This window comes from the organism of the source record quoted next, unplaced genomic scaffold (assembly GCF_019419815.1).
Source record: "Pyrus x bretschneideri cultivar Hongxiangsu unplaced genomic scaffold, Pyrus_bretschneideri_v1 Contig2, whole genome shotgun sequence".
In the NCBI taxonomy this organism is placed as follows: domain Eukaryota; kingdom Viridiplantae; phylum Streptophyta; class Magnoliopsida; order Rosales; family Rosaceae; genus Pyrus; species Pyrus x bretschneideri.
Genome location: NW_025999501.1, coordinates 2,803,040 through 2,827,376, shown reverse-complemented (window position 1 = coordinate 2,827,376; position 24,337 = coordinate 2,803,040). Strand labels below are relative to the sequence as shown.

General features: G+C 38.5%; 1 protein-coding gene across 1 annotated transcript; it reads left to right on the top strand.

The window, feature by feature from the left end:
* The first annotated feature begins 20,804 nt into the window (after positions 1-20,804).
* LOC103940878 (inosine-5'-monophosphate dehydrogenase 1-like) lies at positions 20,805-23,858 on the top strand. The gene is given in 6 exon segments (XM_048582955.1): positions 20,805-20,969; positions 20,972-21,303; positions 21,761-21,940; positions 22,807-22,874; positions 22,876-23,062; positions 23,490-23,858. Coding segments are annotated over 6 exon segments (939 nt in total). The 5' UTR covers positions 20,805-20,869; the 3' UTR covers positions 23,562-23,858.
* The last annotated feature ends 479 nt before the right edge of the window (positions 23,859-24,337 follow it).

The following is a 24,337-nucleotide window of genomic DNA, read 5'->3' as shown; positions in this document are numbered from 1 at the left end:
TCTAGGTGTAATCAATCCTTTGTGCTTTATGTTTAAATTCAATTGTATTTCTCTTTTTGTGAACATGAGAGGCTAAATCCCCCTAGTTAGCTAGGGGGTGATTCGAAACCATGTTTATGCTTGCAATATAAATGGATTACTTTTGGTTGGAATTTCATGAATGTTGGATTCAATTCGTTTAAATGTTTGATTGATAACTTGTTTGTGTATGATTATTGAGAGTGCACGCTTAATGTTCATGCATGAATTTGACGCTAGAATATAAGTGAGTTTCACCTAATAGTTATGAACTTATATTCACAAGTAGTGGAGGTTGCTTATAAACAATCGCGTTAAATGAATTCTTGGCATTAGTTTCATGCTCATCATAGTAACGAATGCCTCGTCAATACTTATAGTTTTCATGTTGCTTAATGATCTTTGATTGTATCTTTATTGTGCTTTTCACGTAAAGGACTTTTGGAGAATGTTTTGAATTGCGTTGCGCTAACCCATCCAATTCATTAACTTAAGGAAAACTTGACGGTTAATTTAAGCGGACCTAATTAACCCGGAGTGTTGAGTTTCATAATTCATTGAAAGACCAATTGAAAATCAAAGTGTATGCAAGTGTGACATGTGTGGAGAAAAACCCCTTAGCTATTCCATCATCCATATTTTCATCAAATTCATATTTAAATTCTGCCTTTAAATTACAATTTGTGCATTTAATTTATTTTTGTCAAAACCTCAATCCCCCTTTACTTTAGTGTCCAATTTAGTTAGAAAGTATCTTAGTTTGTGTTTTTAAGCATTTTGATTCATTCTATTACCCAATTTCGTCCAAAGTTACCAAAGTGCTCAAAATTGCCCAGAAAGTGATTTTCAGGCAGTTTTGAGTGTTTTGGGGCTGTTTTGAGTCTTTTGATTTGTTTTAGTGTGTTTATTGTGTAGTTTTGCATTCTTTGAGTCTAGTTTAGTGTTTCAAACTTTATTTTACGTTTTTGAGTCAGTTCCAAGTGATTTTGCAATCCCTCCTAATCCCCGGTTAAGAACGATCCCTACTTATTCGTATACTACAATTGTCACAAGAGGGTTTTAATTTGTGTGCTTACTTAGTTCGCATCAAATTTTTGGCGCCGTTGCCGGGGATTAGCAACTTTGCTAATCCCTTGGATTGTTTAATTTCTGTTTATTTATTTATTTTGTTGAAGTTTCTGATTTTGTTTTGTTTTCCTTGTTTTAGGTACTAGTGCATGACTCGGAGTTCTTAACCGATTCGTGAGCATATCTCAGACTTTGACAGCGATTTTGAGAGAACTTTGAGACGAAGGAAGAAGCACCACGAGTCGAATCCACCAAGCCCAGAACCTGAGCTTGACGAACAAGGCCTAGAAGAGGAAGAAGAGGCCACGGCTGGGATCTTTGAGGAACCCACGACAAGGGCATTTGAAGAGCCACAAGTTATGGCCGTAGACAACCGGACACTTAAGGAGCTTTCCGCTTCGGGATTGGCTAATGCAGCACCCTTGTGCATCCAATATCCCCCACCGGCCGAAGGGAAGACTGAGGAGTTTGAGTTGAAGTCAAGCTTGCTCCATCATATTCCGAAGTACCATGGGTTGTCTATGGTGTGCTCAAGCATGACTCCCGTCAACGTTGACGGAAGTATATTGAAGATGAAGGCTTTTCCATTTTCTTTGATGGACAAAGCCAAGGATTGGTTGTACGATTTAGCTTCCGGAACCGTCACATCGTGGGAGAGCATGAAGAGGGCCTTTCTGGAGAAGTTTTTCCCAACTTCTCGAATCATCCTTTTACGAAAAAGGATAAGTGGTATACAGCAAGAAGATGGTGAGTCATTTCCTACGTATTACGAACGTTTTAAATCTCTTGTTGCTTCTTGTCCACAGCACCAGATGAAGGAGGAGTTGCTTCTGCAATACTTCTACGAGGGGCTCCTGCCAATTGAACGACAAATGCTTGACGCATCGGCGGGTGGAGCATTGGTGGACAAGACACCCATGGCGGCCAAGGTCTTGATCGCGAACCGAGCGTTGAACGCTCAACAATATGAGGGAGTAGGCCAAAGAGGACCCCCACGGCAGCAAGTGCATGAGGTAAGTTCCACCCCCGATATTCATTCCCAGTTAGCTAATCTTACTTCCATTATGTCTCAGATGGCCGAAGACATGAGGATGCAAGGACCGATTGTATGCGGGGTGTGTTCAATCCAAGGACATGCTTCTGAGAAGTGCCCGCAACTCATAGAAAATGGTGGATGGGAAAGCGCCAACGCGATTGGATTTCAGGGTCAAAACCAACCGAGGAACGACCCATATTCTAACACTTATAATCTAGGTTGGAGAGACCACCCAAACTTCAAATGGAGAGAGCCCCAACAACCACCACAACAAGGGGGATTTAGGCAACAACCTCCGGGCTTCTTCACCAAGCCATTCGTCCCCACACAAGCACCTCCACAACCTGCCCAAACAAGTTCAGGTAACACGTTAGATAATGATACACTTCTTAAGTTACTAACGAATTTGTCTCAGGGGCAAGAAAATCAAGCCAAAGCGATGCAGAATCAAGAAAAGAGGGTGGACCAATTGGAGAAGCAAATTGGCCAAATTGCGGAGTTTGTAGGGCAATTCCGAGACCAAGGCAAGCTCCCTAGCTCAACCATTCCAAATCCGAAGGGAGGCTTTGAGACCGCCAACGCAATTACCTTGAGAAGTGGCAAGGAAGTTGGAACCACCCCACAACCACCAAAATCAAGCGAAGAAGAGGATGAAAAGCTGCAACATGAAGAGGAGGAAGCAAGCAAGCCCACGGCAAGGGTACAAACACCTTTGCCGCAACTACCAAGGGACATTAATGGACCCAACTCATCTCATTCGGCCACCAAAGGTAAGTTGGGGTCAAAATTGATTAATTCTAACTTTGTTCCACCCAATGTTCCTTTTCCTAGCAGATTTTTGCAATCCACGAAAGAAGATGAGGAAAAAGATGTTCTAGAGACATTTAGAAAAGTTCAAGTCAACATACCCCTTTTGGATGCAATCAAGCAAATCCCGAAGTATGCGAAGTTCTTGAAAAAGCTTTGTACAACAAGGAAACGGATTCAAGAGAAAGAGGTGGTTCATGTAAGTGAGAATGTCTCTGCCATCTTGCAACGCAAACTACCACCCAAATGCAAAGATCCAGGTAATTTCACTATCCCTTGTGTAATTGGAAATACAAAGTTCGAACATGCTATGCTAGATTTAGGTGCATCAATTAATGTCATGCCATACTCTATTTATGCATCTATGAATCTAGGAGAGCTTAAAAATGATGGTGTTGTTATACAATTAGCTGATCGATCTAATGCATACCCGAGAGGAGTCTTGGAAGATGTTTTGGTGCAAGTAGAACACTTGATTTTTCCTGCAGATTTCTATGTGCTTGACATGGAGGATTCAACCCACTCTCCACCATCGCCACTCTTACTTGGACGACCTTTCATGAAAACAGCCCACACCAAGATTGATGTGGCCAAGGGAGCCTTAACTATGGAGTTTGGTGGTGCTATGATTAACTTTAAAGTTTCTGAATCCATTAAGAGTACTAATGATGTTCATTCTTGTTGTGTTATAGATGTGCATAAGGACATAGGGCTGAAAGGATCCGCACCAATCAAGAAGGATGCATCTAGAATCACCATCGAGGAAGGAATTGGATTGGAGCACAACAAGCACGCCACTACCATAAAAACATCCAATATGGGCGTGCCTTGTGTTAAAATTGGCGAGATGGTGGCTGCCCTAGGGACATTGCCACAACATCCTAGTAAGTCTCCAATCCCGATTCCGATTCCCATTTCAAGTAATAGGTTGTTACCTTCTGTGGTGCAGGTGAACAACCAATTTAAAGGTGGTGGGAGCATGTACATGGAGTGTCGGAACCGAAACACCACCATTAAGGAGGATCACTATCCCCTCCCATTCATTGAGCCATACTACGAGAAATTTCAAGGAGTATACCGTGGAGGACATAACCCTCCATTCCGTGAGCCAGAGTGAAGAGTAAAAGAAGGTTTCGTCCAGCTGGAAGACGTTAAAGCAAGCGCTTCGTGGGAGGCAACCCATGCAATCAACAAAGGAAGAACTTGGGAATCGCTCCACACTCAGATTTGCGTCCCTAAACCCTTCCCTTTGTTGCTTACTTTATGCTTTGTGTAATGTTTTTAATTGTGTCTAAAACATTGAGGACAATGTTTAGTTTAAGTGTGGGGGGGGGGGGGGGTAACATTCTGTTTTGATATATTTTTGCATGAAATTCGTAGGGTATTACCACCTAACATGTCTAAACTTGTTTCCCACTGTTTTTATGTGTTTTTAAGCTATTTTAGAGTGTTTTAGAGTTTGTTGTCTTAAAAATCCGAAAATCCCATAAAAAATTTAAAAAAATTGTTTTGAAAAACCCAAAAAGAGTTGTTTTTGTGTGTTTGGTTGTGTCGTAGGTCACCTTCCAACGCAATGATGAGGATTTGGTTTTTAATTGCATGATGGTTAAAGAAAGTTACAAACATGGATGGACGTTGGATATACTCTTTGTTTATGCTTGGTTGTAGTTATAGTTTACGAATTCACATGTAATCACAAAAGAAAAAATCAGTTTTTGTAACATGCTTGAAGGAAGGAACTTAAACAAATGCTACATCCCTGTGAGACTTGAGCCTAAACGTTATTTGGAGAGTTAAAATCTGTGCATTAATGTTTTCTAAGTCATTGCATGATCTCATTATTCTTTGCTTGGTTACTACTTAGAAGGCGTTTTATCACTTAGTTCCAAATGCTAGAACTCATGCCCATTTCATTCAAAGCATGTTATTGATTTGCATACCACATATTCAAGATGAAGTTGTGTAGTAACCACCATCAAAGCCAAACAGCCATGTGCCCTTCACTCATTTTGTGTTTAAGTTTAACCCCATTGAGCCATGTTAGCCCATGTTCTTTGTTAACCCACATTATCCTCACCTAGCCTAGAATAGGACCATCCGTATCCTTGTTCTTGAAGCATAGTAAGCATGAATGAATTCCCTTTTGATTAATGTGTTGCAGAAAATAAGTGTGGGGGAAGGATTATTGATATGAGTTTATGTGCCATAGGCACGACTAGAAAAGAAAAAACAAAAAGAAAAGAAGAAAAAAAAAAAGAAAAGAAAAGAAAAAAATGAAAAAAAAGAGTTGAAAATAGTTGAAAAGTATTGGTTGTTGAAGAAAGGGCCCAAAACAATGAATTAGGCCCTAAAAGTTGTTTAAATCTCCCCTGTTTGTCTAAAAGTTGATTTCTGCATTCTAAGGGAATTCTAGGTCTTAATTTCATTACTTTACTTACTATTGCTTAAAGAACTTTTGTGTATCCCTACCTTTCCTTGTGAGCCAACACCCCAAGCCCGTTACAACCCTTGACTTCTATCTTGAGTGTTGTGCATTTCAATTGTGGAGTTTGAATTTGGTATGAGCATATGGTGTCACTGGTTCTCGCATCTAAGTAGTAGCATTCCATTCATGAGATCATATCTAAACACGTTTAATTACTCCAGAAATTGCGTTCTTTGTTATAACCTATGCGAGTACTAGTCTTTCATGTTTACATCAATCTTCTCACATATAACTAGTGTAGGGTGTGTAGTCAGAAAATCTGAGTGAAAATTGAGTGCATAACTAGTGAGGAATTGAGGGAATTCTCTAAGGCATGTTACTACATTCAAAATGTGTTTTAATTGATTAAATGCGAGCTAGTGAATGGTGACTATGATTAAGTATGTGCTTGAGGGGAAGGAAGACTAAAAGCTATGTGAGTAATGATCTTTGACATGTCATGTTTCATTGGAAATCCCTGAGGCAAACGTTGGAAGGTTTAGGTTATGTTTTGTTTGTTTTGTTGCGTTTTGTTTACTTTAGTTGTTTTGTTTTGCTCAAGGACTAGCAAAAGTTAAGTGTGGGGGAATTTGATAGGAGCATATTCATGCGACTTAATTAGCTTGTTCTCGTGCATTTATGTTGTGTTTACTTAATTGTTTTAGTGTTTAAGGCCACTTTTGTGTATTTTCAGATTATAAGGCCAAAGTGTGCAAGAAGATGCAAATTGGAGTCTTTTGGAGCGAAAGAGGAACGAATGAATTGAAGACTTGAAGAAACGACGAAATCCTACTCCAACGATGAATTCTTACCAAAACGAGGAATCCTACTCAAACAAGGTTTCCTATTTTAGGAAAGTTAACCCTAAGTTTCCCGTTTTGGTAACCTTTCCTAATCTAAACGTCTGTATTTTCTAGCCACTTTGAAGACCTTGTAGGTACTTTAGGACACAAAACGAAGACCCTAGGCTCCTTATCCATCCTTGCCGTGCCCTTTTATTTTCTTCCCTTCCCTTGCCGTGCAAGGGAGGGCAATTTTGTCCTAGGGTTGCACTTAAAACACATGCTTTTAAACCCTAGCCGCACCTTTATATTTCTGTTTTAATTTCCTATTTTCGTAAGCCTTTGATTTAATTTTAAATAAGCTAGGGTTAGTTTTCTGAAATCATACATTTTCCTAACCCTAGCCGCACCCTTCCACAATCTCCCTTGAATCTGTGGCCTTTGATTCATCCAAAATCCATCTCAGCCATTCACTCAAATAAACCCTAAACTACAACCTTGAAACCGTAGCCACCATCACATCCTAATTCCTTACTAAGCCGTGGCTTCCATTTTTATCATTAACCCTAATAAACCAAAAATAAATCAAGGCCGTCACTTTTCATTCTCCCATATCAGCCACACCATATCCCATTCATGCCATTTTTTATTCAGCCACCATATCCCATTTTTTATTATCACCTTACCATATCCCATTCATTCCATTCTTTATTCACCTTTTTCTCCATTCCATCCGCAAATCCCATTTTCTTTGTCCTTTAGCCGCAGCTACCCTTCCATATTTCTCCAAAACCCTATATTGATTTACACAAGCCGCAGCCACCATTTTATATTTTTCTCCCATTCTCTCCATAATCCGTGGACTCCCCCTTTGATTCCAGCCGCAACACCATCCCATATTCTCCCAACAGCCGCAGCCTTCCTCCACCCTTCCAGCCACCATACCAACCTTCCTCCATCACTCCACCACCTTGCCGCACCACCACACTACCCTAAACCCATTCCCAAACCAGAAAATCAACCAAAAACACCATTTAACCTCACTGTCGCAGCAAGGAGAAGAGGAAAGAGGAGCTTCGACGCGCAGAAATTCAAGTGGATTCGTTGGGCGTTCTAGGTGTAATCAATCCTTTGTGCTTTATGTTTAAATTCAATTGTATTTCTCTTTTTGTGAACATGAGAGGCTAAATCCCCCTAGTTAGCTAGGGGGTGATTCGAAACCATGTTTATGCTTGCAATATAAATGGATTACTTTTGGTTGGAATTTCATGAATGTTGGATTCAATTCGTTTAAATGTTTGATTGATAACTTGTTTGTGTATGATTATTGAGAGTGCACGCTTAATGTTCATGCATGAATTTGACGCTAGAATATAAGTGAGTTTCACCTAATAGTTATGAACTTATATTCACAAGTAGTGGAGGTTGCTTATAAACAATCGCGTTAAATGAATTCTTGGCATTAGTTTCATGCTCATCATAGTAACGAATGCCTCGTCAATACTTATAGTTTTCATGTTGCTTAATGATCTTTGATTGTATCTTTATTGTGCTTTTCACGTAAAGGACTTTTGGAGAATGTTTTGAATTGCGTTGCGCTAACCCATCCAATTCATTAACTTAAGGAAAACTTGACGGTTAATTTAAGCGGACCTAATTAACCCGGAGTGTTGAGTTTCATAATTCATTGAAAGACCAATTGAAAATCAAAGTGTATGCAAGTGTGACATGTGTGGAGAAAAACCCCTTAGCTATTCCATCATCCATATTTTCATCAAATTCATATTTAAATTCTGCCTTTAAATTACAATTTGTGCATTTAATTTATTTTTGTCAAAACCTCAATCCCCCTTTACTTTAGTGTCCAATTTAGTTAGAAAGTATCTTAGTTTGTGTTTTTAAGCATTTTGATTCATTCTATTACCCAATTTCGTCCAAAGTTACCAAAGTGCTCAAAATTGCCCAGAAAGTGATTTTCAGGCAGTTTTGAGTGTTTTGGGGCTGTTTTGAGTCTTTTGATTTGTTTTAGTGTGTTTATTGTGTAGTTTTGCATTCTTTGAGTCTAGTTTAGTGTTTCAAACTTTATTTTACGTTTTTGAGTCAGTTCCAAGTGATTTTGCAATCCCTCCTAATCCCCGGTTAAGAACGATCCCTACTTATTCGTATACTACAATTGTCACAAGAGGGTTTTAATTTGTGTGCTTACTTAGTTCGCATCAACGCTCTGATCAAAGCTTATAAGAAGGAACATAGCTAATAAGATGTAATAACTATCAAACTCATAGATGTAATAACTATCAAAATCATAGATGCAATAACTATCAAACTCATAGAAATATAAACACACATTCCATTACATTTCCAGTAAACTAAATACTCAAAAGTTCTTTTTGACATTGCATTGTAATCCCTTTGTAAGCCAAAAAAGCAATAACCATATTTCCAAAAAAAATACTTTAGACACACAAATAGATAATCAGGTAAAAATACTATCCATCGGTTTAACAAATGTTTTCCACACCGCTGAGACTATGAATTATGGCTATTGTCCATTTCATGCAAAATCAAAGAAATAAGATCTGTTATTATAGAAAATCAATTATGTGGACGGACAATTAAAGACTGATTGACCCGAAGGCTGTTCTAGTGTTTACAGCCACTTCTAGTATAATTTAGTTTGACAGTGATATTCAAAATTTTCATCCAATAAATTGGCAAGCGGTGCTGAATATTAAATTACGAAAACAATTTTATGTACCGGGCAACTGTGCCTTGAAGCTCAGAAATACAAAATACACATAGCCAAAAGCTCTAAAAAGCAAGGAACCGATAACTCATTAAGAAAAAACAACAAAGAAAGCCATTGGGTTACCGTAGTCGAGTGGTCTCATTTGCCTTGAAATGGGGGTACTGCCCAAGCTTGAGTTTTCATGCCTTGAAAATTCGAAAAAGGACATGTTTCGATCCAAGATAGATGCATTCTATTTAAGAAAAATACACGGAAATATAATGAAGTTCAGAAATCCAACCATGTCGGTTAAATTCCTTGTGCCAGGTTGCTCAAGGATGACCTCCTAGTACTTACACTTCTAAGTGAGGGTTGACTTGGTTTCACAATTCCGACTCGTGCCATGTTTCCAATTGCCACATCTCTTTGTTTTATTAATTTTTCTTTTATAATCAAACATAAATTACAGATACTTCAAAACCAAAAAGAGAAAGAGAAATTAGAAAATCATATTGAAAACCCCTACCAAAGCACATTAATAATCTAACTAATGAATGCGGTTCGAGAAACAAACCCTGTTCGAGTGTGACCGATCGGATCCCGCCCTTGCATTGCTGTTTCCACACGGCACTCTGTACACAAAATCCCCAAAAAAATAAATACATAGTCCACACACAAATCAACCAACAAATAAAAATTAAAAAAATCATCGTTTTCAATGACTTTCTTAAATGGGGAACAACCTGCTAATACCCTTCATGGCCAAAGCACAAAGAATAATTCATATCTGTTTTTCAATTTTCAAATCACAAAGTGGAATACAAATCTTAAAACTTTTAAGCCAAAAACAAATGCACTATTTTTCCACAGACTTCAAAAAAAAGAAAAAGAAAAGAAAGCAAGTGCAAGCACAAATCTTGTGAAATAATTATGAATATTCTATAAATAATCATATGCAAATCATTACCCGATTAATCACCAAAAATATCACAACATAAATCCATAGCCAGAATTTGAAAGACATATCATATTATCAGTTCAAGATTAAGAAAACACAAAATTCATAACAAAGCAAGCCAATAAACAAAACCCACTAAGAAAATCCCAAAATTCCAAAACCTCTCAAGGATTATGAAAATAAAGATAAACCCAGAATTAAGAGCTCAGTGGAAGCTCCGTTTACACAAAAGCTATAACCAAAATCACAAACTAAAATTTGTCTCACCCAAAAAATTTTACATTGTTGCTTTCGTTTTTAACAATGTTTCGGTTGCAAGTATATGGACGGTGGTCAAAATCTTGGCTTCAAATTTTGAATTTGTATGGATTGCTGTCATTACATACACAAATGCAAAACTTGGATGCTCCAGTGGAAGATCAGGCTACAAATTCAAAATTCAAAATAGAAAAATCCAAATTAAACACAATTCAAAAGCGATTTAGTAATTACCAACGACAAATCACCATGCATGTAATAAAAAATAGAAATTTAACAAAAAAAATACAGAAAAAGAAAAGGGTACCACATATTTTCATGTCGCTGCTGCTCTTGAGAACCCACAAAATTCGAGCCGAAAGATGGTGGTGGTGGTGGTTCCGTGAGAGAGAGTTCAAGACGCAGGCTCTGAAATGTCGACTAGTGTTGCAGCGCGATTCTTGAGAGAGGAGTCGAGAGTGGGTGATGATTTGGATGAACTGTCTAGCAATTGGAAGTGTCCTGATGATCTGGATGAACCGTCTAGCAAAGTGTCGAGAAGAATGTGATGCGAGAAATACTTGACACTCAAATTAAACCCTCGTTTGACAATTGTAGTAGAATAGATAAGTGAGGGATCGTTCTAGACCGGGGATTAGGAGGGCTTGCTAAAACCTTCTAAATTGACTTAAAAACATAAAAACACAATATAAAACACTATTTAATGCTCGAAGAAAGCAAAACTAAAAATAAGAAAGATTAAGACTAAGACTTCAACGAAATAGGGGGGAATTGGATTTGGACGAATTTAAACTAAAACGTAAAAACAATATAAAACGTTAGACTAGACTCAAAGAATGTGAAACTAAACGTTAAAACACTAAGACAAACCAAAAGAATCAAAATGCTTTAAAAACACAAACTAAATTGATTTCTAACTATATTGCACATTAAAGCAAAAGGGGGATTGAGGTTTGATGAAAATTGAAATAACGAAACAAGAATGTAATTGATGAAATAAGATGGTTGGTGAATTAGCTAGAGGTTATTTCTCCACACATGATATTTATGCATATGAATCAATTTCCAGTTATTCCTTCATTGAATTATGAACGACAATGCCCCAAATTAACCGTGACATCACTAGTTAATCCTCAGATTTTCCTTATATTATTGGATTGGATGGCATCATTCGACAACCCAAAACATTCTCAAAAGTTCCCTACATGTCATCATAATAGAGATACAATCGAAGATCATTAAGAATAATGAAAACCATAAGCATTGACAAAGCACTTGCAACTATGACATCATGTTACTCATGCTAAGAATTAAACTTAACGCGATCGTGACAAGCGACCTTCACTACTTTCAAGTATAAGTTAGTAACGATTATGTGAAACCTTCTTAAACTTTAGCCACATATTCATGCATGCTAATTAAGTGCCGACCCTCAATCAACAAACACAAATAAGTTAATCATCAAATAGTTAAGCCAATTGCATTCACGAATCAAGAGTTCATAACCGGAATTCATCAATTCATATTACATAAATAATCATGGTATTGAAATCACCCCTAGCTAAAAAGGGTTTAGTTCCTCATAACTTTGAAATCAAAGAAACACCTAAACATTCCAACAACTCAAACGTGAATTGTATGAACGTTTATGCCCTCTTATCTTCCATTCCTCATATTACAAAACAAAGAGAATTGAATTTAAACTTTGAAATCAAAGAAACGCGTAAACATTCCAACAACTCAAACGTGAATTGTATGAACGTTTAGGCCCTCTTATCTTCCTCTTTATTGTGGCACAAGGACTAAGGGATGTTGTTGGTGTGTTGAATGGATTGGGGGATTATGGAAATGGATGGGGATAGATGGAAGATAGAAAGAAAACCCACGGCTAGGAGAGGGAATGGAAGTGTTTGTGGTGTGGTGTTGTGTATGAAATGAGATGATTTTTGAATGAATGAATGCAAGGGTATTTATAGGAGGAGTGGATATGTATATGGCTATTTGTTTAAGGTGTTTGTGGCTGCAATGATGAAGAATTGCATGTGGAAATAAAAGGGAAAATGTGGTGAAATGATGAAGTAGGAAGGTGGAAATGCATGTGAGATGTTGGAAAGGAAATGGGAATATGAGTAGGCCATGGCATGGGAGTTGTTTTGTTGGTGTAAATGTGCCATGGTTGCAATGATGAAGAATAAAGGGTGCATGTGGGGTGGAATTGAATGAATGCAAAGTGAATGAATAATGAAATGAGTTAAAGAGGGAGAATGTGGTGAAATGATGAAGTAGGAAGGTGGAAATGCATGTGACTTGTTTGTGGAATAAAGAATGAATGGTGGAATGATGAAGAGTTGCATAAAGAATGCATGTAGGGTTAGCTAGGTTGGCTTTGTTTGGGTGCATGTGTGTTAATGGTGGTTTTGCATGTGAATTGATGGATTGTTTTTGATGGAATGGATGGTTCTTTGCATGGCTTTTGAAGTGATTGTGGGCTTTGGAATTGGAAGGAAATGCATGGCCTTGGGGTTGGTTTAAGAGAGAATGGGCTAGGCCCTTTGTTTTATGTCCAAAATGAATACAAGGCCTTCAAATTCGTCCAACACTTTGGCTCCAATCATATGCTATCCATTCCAAGCCCAATTTTGCTCCAAAATGCATCTTTTTGCTTCCTTAGCCATATGAACCTAAAAACACACGAAAATGGCTTAAACTACTAAAACAACTATGAATTAACAACATAGATGCACGAAAACAAGCTAAGTAAGTCGCCTAAATATGCTCCTATCAAACTCCCCCACACTTATCTTTTGCTAGTCCTCGAGCAAAACAGAATAAAAACAAATAAACAAGACGACACTAAACACGTAAAACACAACCTACACCTTCCAACAATCGTTTCAGGGATTTCCAATGCACATGACAAGTTAAAAATTATTATTCCCACAGAATTTAGCCATCTTTACCCTTAAGTACATTCTTAATCATAGTCACCACATACTAGTTCACAATTAAGCATTTAAAACCATGTTTTGAATGTAGTAACATGCCTTAGAGAATTTGCTCAATTCCTTACAAGATATGCACTCAATTTTCACTCAGATTTTCTAACTACACACCCTAATCTAGTCATATGTGAGAAAATTGATGTAAACATGAAAACGAACACTCACATATATGTATCACAAAGAACGCAATTTCTGGAGTTAATAATCAAGTTTAGATATGATCTCATGAATGGAATGCTACTACTTAGACGCGAGAACCAGTGACACCATATGCTCATACCAAGTTCAAACTCCACAAATTGAAACACATAACACTCAAGATTGAAGTCACGGGTTGTAATGGGGCTTGGGGTGTGTGGATAACAAAGAAGGGATATGGAAAACAAAGGTTCTTAAAGAAATAGTGAGCAAGGCAATTGATTCAATTTAGAATTCACTTTTGAATGAAAACTCAACTTTGGAACAAAAAGGGAGACAATTTAGGGCCAGAATTGGTGTTTTGAGCCCTTTCTTCAATCACTCATTCTTTCATTTTTCAAGCTCTTTTTTTTTCTTTCTTTCTTTTCTGTTTTTCTTTTCTGTTGAAACTCAAAACATACTTAAGAACAAGCATTCCTTCCCCCACACTCATTTTCTTGCATAATGTAACTCAAAAGGAATTCATTTAAGTTATGCTCACTATCTTTTAAGAACAAGGGTGTGGATTGTCCTAAACTAGGCTAGGTGAGGATAATGTGGGTTGACAAAGAATAAAGGCTAAACAAAGCTCAACGGGGGTAAAACTTACAACATATACGAAATATGGGAAGTGAGGCTATTTGGCTATGGTGGCAACTACACAACTTCATCTTGATATATGTTATGCAAATCAATAACATGCTTTGAATGAAATGGGCATGAGTTCTAGCATTTGGAACTATATGATGAAACGCCTTCTAAGTAGTAACCAAGCAAAGAATAATGAGATCATGCAACGACTTTAGAAAACAAGAAATCACAGATTATACTCTCCAAAGAACGTTATAGGCTCAAGTCTTTCAGGGTTGTAGCGTTTGTTTGAGTTCCTTCCTTCAAGCATGTTACAAAAACGAATTTTTCTTTTATGATTGCATGTGAAGTCATACATTATAACCATAACCAAGCATATACCAAGAGTAAATCAAACTTTTCTCCATGTTTATAACTCTTTTTAACAGTCATGCAATTAGAAACCAAATCCTTATCATTGTGTTGAAAGGTACCCTAAGACACAAACACGACTCAAAACACTCTTTTTAGGCTTTTTAAAACATGTTTTTCAAATTTTTATGTGATTTTCGGAGTTATAAAAACAAAACATACTAAAACACTTTAAAACAACTTAAAAGCACTTTAAAACAGCAAGGAACAACATTTGAAGTTATGGGTGATAAAATCCCACGAATTTGCATAAATATACTTAGTTACCCCCCCCCCCCCCCCACACTTAAATCAAACATTGTCCTCAATGTTTTAAGCATAGATTCACACAAAACATAAGTAAACACACAAAAAACAACTAAACATACTAAACATGGCAGAATGTAATTAACAAAGAGAAGAGTTTAGAGACGCAAATCTGGTTATAGAGTGTAAGTTCCATCTTCTCCTTGGTAATTGCATTGAGGCTTGGATCTTTGTGATTCCACAGGCTTACTCTTGAACTGCGCTGCTCCCATCGTTGATTTTCCTTTGTGCTACTCTTGAACTGGGCAGCAGGCTTCCTTTGGTCTCCCACGAAGGTCTGAGCTTCCTCCTTTTATCTGTTTCTTTGTTCAATCTCTCCAATTCGTATTGAAGAGGGTTAGAGGATAGCTCAGCATATGCAGTTGCAGCTTGTCTCCCCATGCTTCAATGTATCATTTTCACTTGCCTTACTTGCTCCCCTTTGCAGAAGTGGTCCCTTCTCTGGTAGTGTATCAACCGTTGAAGATGACTACTCGAGAGCAACGCTAGGTAAGCAATCAGGGAAGGGTTCCAGGCAGTTGGTTCCAGATCGGAAGACTGACTCCAAGTGCCGGCTGATTGCTTCTTTCACTTTGTCATGCGAGTAAGAACAAGGACAAAGAAAATGACAGGGAAAGAGCATGATATGAGATACTTTTGCTTTTGACCTTGATGATATGAGATACCTTTGCTTTTGAAGAAGCGGTGAATGAATCAGCACATGTATTTGTGGTGCTGTTTCCTCCTGGGTCATCTGTACTCCAGGCATCTGGTATCATCTTTGGGGAAGAAGAAAGAATGGAGTATTTCGAAAGGCTTTGTTAGGAGTGTGCCCTCAGAGGTGAGGAAGAGTTGGGCATTTTCTTCAGTTCTGTCTTGCCATAAAAAATGAAGGTCAACATATATAGGGAATTCAATAGCAAGTGATGGTACTGTTCTTTTACCGTTGTCGACAAACGTTTTGATCCCGCAAATCCGGCTTTTTGAAATAGTGACGACTCTTCGATCTTTGAATGCGCCTCTTCGATTTCTGAGCAGTCGCCCCTTCGATTTCTGAGCGATGCCCTTCGCTTTTTGAACGACACGTAGTAGTGCGGATGCGGCTCTATCTGAGATCTTTTGACAAGTGGCACGCGTTTTCTGCAAAGCCGGGAGCTTTCGACAAATATGCACACGCTTTCTGGAAAGCCGGGAGCTTTCGGCTTTGTCTCCCACTTTTGTCGGCTAAAGTGTGCAGCTGATTTCTCGCCTTCCACGCGTCTTCTGAAAAGCTGGGATTGCGTCTGACGAGCTGGCGATCTTTACGCCGGAAATTCCGGTTTTGAAAAGTGGTGTCTCTTCATTCTGAATCGGTGAACGCCTCTCCTTTAATAGAGGTGATCGATCACCTCTTAGCATGCACACTTGAAAATTGCCCAGAAATCGTCTCCGGCCCGTCGAGATTTCACTCCATCCAACCCTTCTCTTTTAACTTCGTGAACAATGGCTAGCTCATCCAACCCATCGAACCTTTGCTTAGATTTGAGTCTAAGCAGTGATCCGGTCGCGCCTCGTCAGGGTAAGGTATGGTGCCCGTCTTTCTTATCTTCCCATGGCCCTCTTACAGATGAGGACTTTGTGATGACGGATCCCACAACGGCTACGATAGTGGCTCGGAACCTCCTCACTCCCAAAGACAGTCAACTGCTTTCAGGACGGTCCGATGAGTTGGCCGTTCAAGAATCCCTGGCTCTGAGTGTTCAGTGCGCTGGCTCTGTGTCCAACATGGGCCAACGCCTTCTTGCTCGCTCCCGTCAGGTTGAATCCTTGATGGCGGAGGTGGAGAGTCTTAAGCAGGAGATCAAACAGCTTAAGTACGAGAACTGAAGTTTGCACGTGCTTGCCAACAATTATTCGACAGGCATGAAGAGGAAACTGGATGAGCTTGATGACCGTCAAAGGCTTGCAGCTTTCTTCCAGAGGCACCTCTTTCCTGGTTCATCCAGCGTTCCACCAAGGTTTGGGGCCTTGAATGATCTATCTTCGGTGCCTCCCGCTCCGATGCCTTCTGCTCCGATGCCTCTTTCTCCAATGCCTTCTGTTCCGAGACCTCCTGTTCCGATGCCTCCTGCTCCGAGAGTGTTGCCACGTAGTGGGGCCTCACGTACACAACCTTTGTAAAGGCTCCATCTTTCTGCCATGTTTAGATACAATTGTAATTTATAGAAAAAATTAATGAACAAGCAAAAGTTTTATTTACTGTATTGGGTTGCCTCCCAAGTAGCGCTTTCTTTTACGTCTTGCAGCCGGACGAAACCTTCTTAGGCTCATTTAGGACCCATGACATGGAATTTATCTCTGAATGGGGGGTGATACTTGAGATGATCCGGTAATGGTTCAAATTCTAAAGTGGGTGCCTGGATCATTAACAACATATTAGTATAAAAGAAAATTGAAATTCGGGGAGGCGGCTTACCTGTGTGCTCTGACATAAACTCAAGAATAAACACCACTCCCTTTAAAGTTTCAGGGATATTGGACTTGGCCAGATTGCATGTGAGAATTGGTCCTTGTCTAATGTCCTCTTTGATGCCTTCTACATCTTCTCCAGCCACAACCTTCTCTTGAATCATTCTTCTTGGTGTACAAAGTCCTTTGAAGAATTCAACACCATCTAAAACTTGCTGTGTTGCACCAAGAGTTAGAATAACATTTTGAACCTTTGGGAAGGCTTCCACGATGTCCTTTTTACTCTCTTCTTGGTTGGGAATCAAAAACCTGCTAGGAAAAGGGACATTGGGTGAAATAACATCAGAATAACATGGAATTGGGACGTCCTTACTTGTGGTGGGTGGTTTAGAGGGCTTAGGGGGCTGCAGCAAAGGTTGTTCTTCCCTTGCCGTGTGCATGTCTTCTTCCTCCTCCTCAATTAGCAGCTCCTCATCCACTTCTTGCTCTTGAATTTGTTCCATGAACTCCATAATCTGCCCAATTTGCTCCTCCATATCCATCATCTCCTTCTCGTTATTTGCTATCCGGTTGTTTTGATTTTGCAACCCCTGCGAAATAGAGGTTAGTAATTGCATAGCTTGATCACTTTCCATGGACATACTTGAACTTGATTGGAATTGTGGTGGGGGAAGTTGTGGTGGCTGCATAGGTGTTGTATAGAACTCCTCGTAAGGTTGCCAATATGCTTCTTGTTGAGCCTCCTTGGCTTGATTTTGTGACCCCTGCACCAAAGAATTTAATTCATTAAGAATTTGATTATAATCTATTGACGAACTTGAATTTAATTGAGCATATTGCATAGGAGGTTGTGGTGGCTGCATAGGTCTTGAATAGAACTCCTCATATGGCTGCCAATATGCTTCACTTTGAACTTGTTGAGCTTCCCACCACATAGAGTTTGAATGATCCCTCCAATCTCTTTGTGGACATTGATTGGCTTGAAATCCTTGCCTATATGAAGCACCAAATGTAGGGACACTATGCATTGTGGTCCTTTCAGCATACGGCGACAATTGAGAAGTAAGATTTGCCAATTGAGCTTGAATACTAGCAAAATCCATATCTTACTTCTCTAGTACCTCAAATCAAAGAAAGAGAACTAGATCAAATATCAAAAGTAACAACAAACAAAGAAAACAACACTGAGTTAGAAACTAAAACGAAAACAACTAAACCAAAAAGAAAAGAACCAAGGGATTAGCAAAGTTGCTAATCCCCGGCAACGGCGCCAAAATTTGATGCGAGAATTACTTGACACTCAAAATAAACCCTCGTTTGACAATTGTAGTAGAATGGATAAGTGAGGGATCGTTCTAGACCGGGGATTAGGAGGGATTGCTAAAACCTTCTAAATTGACTTAAAAACATAAAAACACAATATAAAATACTATTTAATGCTCGAAGAAAGCAAAACTAAAAATAAGAAAGATTAAGACTAAGACTTCAACGAAATAGGGGGGAATTGGATTTGGACGAATTTAAACTAAAACGTAAAAACAATATAAAACGTTAGACTAGACTCAAAGAATGTGAAACTAAACGTTAAAACACTAAGACAAACCAAAAGAATCAAAATGCTTTAAAAACACAAACTAAATTGATTTCTAACTATATTGCACATTAAAGCAAAAGGGGGATTGAGGTTTGATGAAAATTGAAATAACGAAACAAGAATGTAATTGATGAAATAAGATGGTTGGTGAATTAGCTAGAGGTTATTTCTCCACACATGATATTTATGCATATGAATCAATTTCCAGTTATTCCTTCATTGAATTATGAACGACAATGCCCCAAATTAACCGTGACATCACTAGTTAATCCTCAGATTTTCCTTATATTATTGGATTGGATGGCATCATTCGACAACCCAAAACATTCTCAAAAGTTCCCTACATGTCATCATAATAGAGATACAATCGAAGATCATTAAGAATAATGAAAACCATAAGCATTGACAAAGCACTTGCAACTATGACATCATGTTACTCATGCTAAGAATTAAACTTAACGCGATCGTGACAAGCGACCTTCACTACTTTCAAGTATAAGTTAGTAACGATTATGTGAAACCTTCTTAAACTTTAGCCACATATTCATGCATGCTAATTAAGTGCCGACCCTCAATCAACAAACACAAATAAGTTAATCATCAAATAGTTAAGCCAATTGCATTCACGAATCAAGAGTTCATAACCGGAATTCATCAATTCATATTACATAAATAATCATGGTATTGAAATCACCCCTAGCTAAAAAGGGTTTAGTTCCTCATAACTTTGAAATCAAAGAAACACCTAAACATTCCAACAACTCAAACGTGAATTGTATGAACGTTTAGGCCCTCTTATCTTCCATTCCTCATATTACAAAACAAAGAGAATTGAATTTAAACTTTGAAATCAAAGAAACGCGTAAACATTCCAACAACTCAAACGTGAATTGTATGAACGTTTAGGCCCTCTTATCTTCCTCTTTATTGTGGCACAAGGACTAAGGGATGTTGTTAGTGTGTTGAATGGATTGGGGGATTATGGAAATGGAGGAGGATAGATGGAAGATAGAAAGAAAACCCACGGCTAGGAGAGGGAATGGAAGTGTTTGTGGTGTGGTGTTGTGTATGAAATGAGATGATTTTTGAATGAATGAATGCAAGGGTATTTATAGGAGGAGTGGATATGTATATGGCTATTTGTTTAAGGTGTTTGTGGCTGCAATGATGAAGAATTGCATGTGGAAATAAAAGGGAAAATGTGGTGAAATGATGAAGTAGGAAGGTGGAAATGCATGTGAGATGTTGGAAAGGAAATGGGAATATGAGTAGGCCATGGCATGGGAGTTGTTTTGTTGGTGTAAATGTGCCATGGTTGCAATGATGAAGAATAAAGGGTGCATGTGGGGTGGAATTGAATGAATGCAAAGTGAATGAATAATGAAATGAGTTAAAGAGGGAGAATGTGGTGAAATGATGAAGTAGGAAGGTGGAAATGCATGTGACTTGTTTGTGGAATAAAGAATGAATGGTGGAATGATGAAGAGTTGCATAAAGAATGCATGTAGGGTTAGCTAGGTTGGCTTTGTTTGGGTGCATGTGTGTTAATGGTGGTTTTGCATGTGAATTGATGGATTGTTTTTGATGGAATGGATGGTTCTTTGCATGGCTTTTGAAGTGATTGTGGGCTTTGGAATTGGAAGGAAATGCATGGCCTTGGGGTTGGTTTAAGAGAGAATGGGCTAGGCCCTTTGTTTTATGTCCAAAATGAATACAAGGCCTTCAAATTCGTCCAACACTTTGGCTCCAATCATATGCTATCCATTCCAAGCCCAATTTTGCTCCAAAATGCATCTTTTTGCTTCCTTAGCCATATGAACCTAAAAACACACGAAAATGGCTTAAACTACTAAAACAACTATGAATTAACAACATAGATGCACGAAAACAAGCTAAGTAAGTCGCCTAAATATGCTCCTATCAGAATGCTGCTGCATTTGACAGCAAGGCAAACAGAGGAAATATTTGAAAGGGTAAATTATATAAAACAACCTTGATTATCAATCAAACCAGAGTCTCATATTTTAAATATTATAATATTATATATTAATTTATAAATTTGTTATAATGTCAAACATTCGTTAAATTTTCTATTAACTTGACTCTTAAATAATAACATGACACGAGCGACACTCACTCCTTAACCAATTAGAATAACCAATTAGAATAAAAAATTGAATAAATTACATAAAATTACCTCACGGCGCGGTGGAGTTACGATTTGGGGGCGATTGGGGAGTACATGGAGGAGAAAAAGCGAGATGTGGTGGCGACTGTGAGGGACAATGAGGTTGTGGATGTGGTGGCGAAGGAGGAAGTGGAGAGGATCAAAGGGTACCCCAAGTTGAGGTTGGGACGGTGGGTCCGGACGGGACATGGCGGGTCGCGGCGGCGATCGGCACAAGGGAGTCGGATAAGGAGAGATTGGAGGAGTTGGTGAAGGCAGGGGTGGATGTAGTGGTGTTGGATAGCTCTCAGGGGAACTCCATTTATCAGATTGAGATGATAAAGTATGTGAAGAAAATGTACTCGAGTTTGGATGTAGTTGGCGGGAATGTGGTGACGGTGAGTCAGGCGCAGAATTTGATTCAGGCTAGTGTTGACGGGTTGAGGGTTGGAATGGGGTCTGGCTCAATTTGTACCACTCAAGAGGTTTGCGCCGTCAGTCGCGGGCAGGTATGAAGATGACTTCTTTTTGTTAGTTGTTGCTTTTATGATTGATGCTTTAGTTTTTGTTCTCATTGTTGGCGGCTAATTTAAGGATTTGTAGAATCTGGAGGTGTTGAAAGTTATGATATTTGTAGTGATCGATTTAATTTCTTGAATTCTTTGTGGATGAAAAATATTTGATTAAGGATTTGTTAATCAATGACATTGTGCCTAACAATCGTTGTTTTGACGGGTGTTTTACTATTTAGTTATTAGTCCGAACGTAGAAAACAAAGGTTCGACTTTAGCTTCTGGCAGTGGCAACCCTTTGATGGACTAAAACAGTGTAGTTTGTGGCATGAAAAAAAATATAATTACATTTTGGAACTTTTTGAAGACTTTGTTTGACGTTTTGTTCTACAGGTTGCTGAATGCTTTACCATTTTATGACCAAAGTTGTGTTGGTTTTGGTGATATGTTTCAGGCAACTGCTGTTTACAAGGTTGCGTCTATTGCTTCACAAAGTGGTGTGCCTGTGATTGCTGATGGTGGAATTTCCAATTCTGGACACATTGTCAAGGCTTTGGTCCTTGGGGCTTCTACTGTCATGATGGGAAGCTTCTTAGCTGGAGGCACTGAGGCTCCCGGGGTTTTTGTGTATCAGGTATGTCTTGGACTTACTCTTGTTTTTATTGCTGGAACAGGTATACCGCTGATACCATCAGATATTAAATCCACTTGAACATATCTTCTCGTTTGTATGAGTGTTTACTACATATGTCTTTTCTAGTTCTTTGACAACTTTTTGAGTGGTTTAAGTAGTTTATTAGGCAGATTTATGAATACTGAATTGCAGATGTGATTGGTAAAGAAACTTACCTAGAAGATATGTGTTTCTAAGTTTGTTATACATCCCGAGTTATTTCCCATCCTTTTTGGACTGCATCAATATCGTTCGACGGATCAGTCATTGATGTGTTATGGTTTGCCATCAAAATCTAATGCTTTTACATCATTAGGAGTGCCATTGGTATGTTTGCATGGACTCTCTGTCTGACGGCCTGAACTTAGTAAGTTTGAAGCCCACATACAGTAAGGGGTTAACCCAAGTGGTGAGAGTAAGTGGCAAAATGGGTTAGGATTAGGCTAAATAAGGGTCCAGTTCCCTGAAATTTTGATTGGGTTTTTCATGGATGCATGTCAAAACTAAACTTATGTGGAACTTTATTGGACATAGTATTTCATTTCTGTGTCTTTCCCTTTTTTTATTTTTTATGGGAATTAGCTTATTAAGCAATTTGAACAGAGGGTCTTTGCTAATCTAACCTACGACCCAAATGATGTATCTTGCTTTATTTCTGAACCAAAAGCAAAAGTTGTCTATATAAATTGCACTAGATTTTCAGTGTACTTGTCTTTTATAAGCAACATGCTGTTTGTTATTTCTTTGTCATTGTTAATTAGATTTCTGCGTGCTTAACCTCATTTAAGGAAACAGTTTGATATAAGTGATTTCATGTTTTCTATTAGAATGGTCGCCGCATCAAAAAATTTCGAGGCGTGGGATCTCTTGAAGCAATGACAAAAGGGAGTGATCCTGTACTTGGGCGATACCGCTAAGCTGAAAATTGCACAGGGGGTAGTTGGGGCGGTTGCAGACAAAGGTTCTGTTTTGAAGTTCATACCATACACAATGCAAGCTGGGAAACAAGGTTTCCAAGATCTTGGTGCTTCTTCATTGCATTCCGCTCATGACCCCATAAAATCAAGCGTTTTAAGGCTAGAGGTAAGTAGACCATTTTGCAGACGTTGTTGTGGTACTCTTGACACCGCTATTAAGGATGTCATTTTAGTTTTATGCGTTAAATGAGAATTGATATTGTAGCCAATGTTTCTTTCGATAACTTACTTCTTACTCTTTGTAGTCTGTTCCATACCATTTGTATTCTTGTTCAACAATCTTAGGTTAAACTACCGAAAGGAGTGGGGAAGAAACCATTCAGACACTCATTTACTTACAGAAAAGAACCCTGTAACCTCTCAGGGTTTTCTGACCTCGCTTACTTAGATAGTTTTCCATCCCCGTATATTACCTCAAGGAAAAGCGCACTCCGATTACCTTGTTATTGCTCAAGGAATCTGAGATGTAATGATGGTCGTACCAAGAACTAATATGGTTTCTCAATCAGTTGACAATGTATTTTACTATGCAGGTAAGAACAGGAGCAGCACAAGTAGAAGGTGGCGTTCATGGTCTGGTTTCTTACAAGAAGAAATCGTTTTGATGGTTATATCTTTTCAGCTTTCTCATTCCTGCTGGTACTGCTGTCCGGGGGAATTGGGAACTCTTCCATGTTCCATTCTGCATCTGATATCGCCAATTTAGGATGAGTAACAAGGGCGAGCCTGTCAAACTGCTACAGGGTCTTTCTAAGCAGCGAAAGCTTTGGTCTCAAACGGTTCTCTGGCATTTTGTTGGTTGCCATGAGAGCTCCCATCTGCCTGCAATTGTTTGACTCTGCATTAAAATGTGACATATGACCATTTAGAATTTATCTAGTTATGTTTGTTACTAGTTTTCATTAGGAATTACTAGCATTTGCCTACACACTTTGTGTTTATGAACACATTTTTTTAGAAAATGAAAAGAAAAGAGGAGGGAAGAGAGAGAGAGAAAGAGAGAACATGAGGGGAGTGGCAGTTTTTTATTTTTTTTGGTTTTTTATTTTTTATTTTTTAAATTTTAAATATTATAAATATTTTAACATCATCTATAGGTGAGGTTTCAATAAAAAACAGTAAAATTTAGACATGTGAAATTACATTATTGCACATCATTTTTTTGTGTGATAGAAGATTAAGTTGTCTTGCACCCTCATTTGGTTGACAAAAAAAGGTTTCATTAATTAATAGAGATTATTAAATAATACGGTTTCATGTGCTTACCACAGGGTGGGTTTTTTTTTTTTTTTTAACATAAGTTTGTAGGCACATGACCAAAAAGAAAAGGGAGAGAGAAGCAGAGACAGCTGTTGAATAAAAACCAACCTTTTTCTCGTCC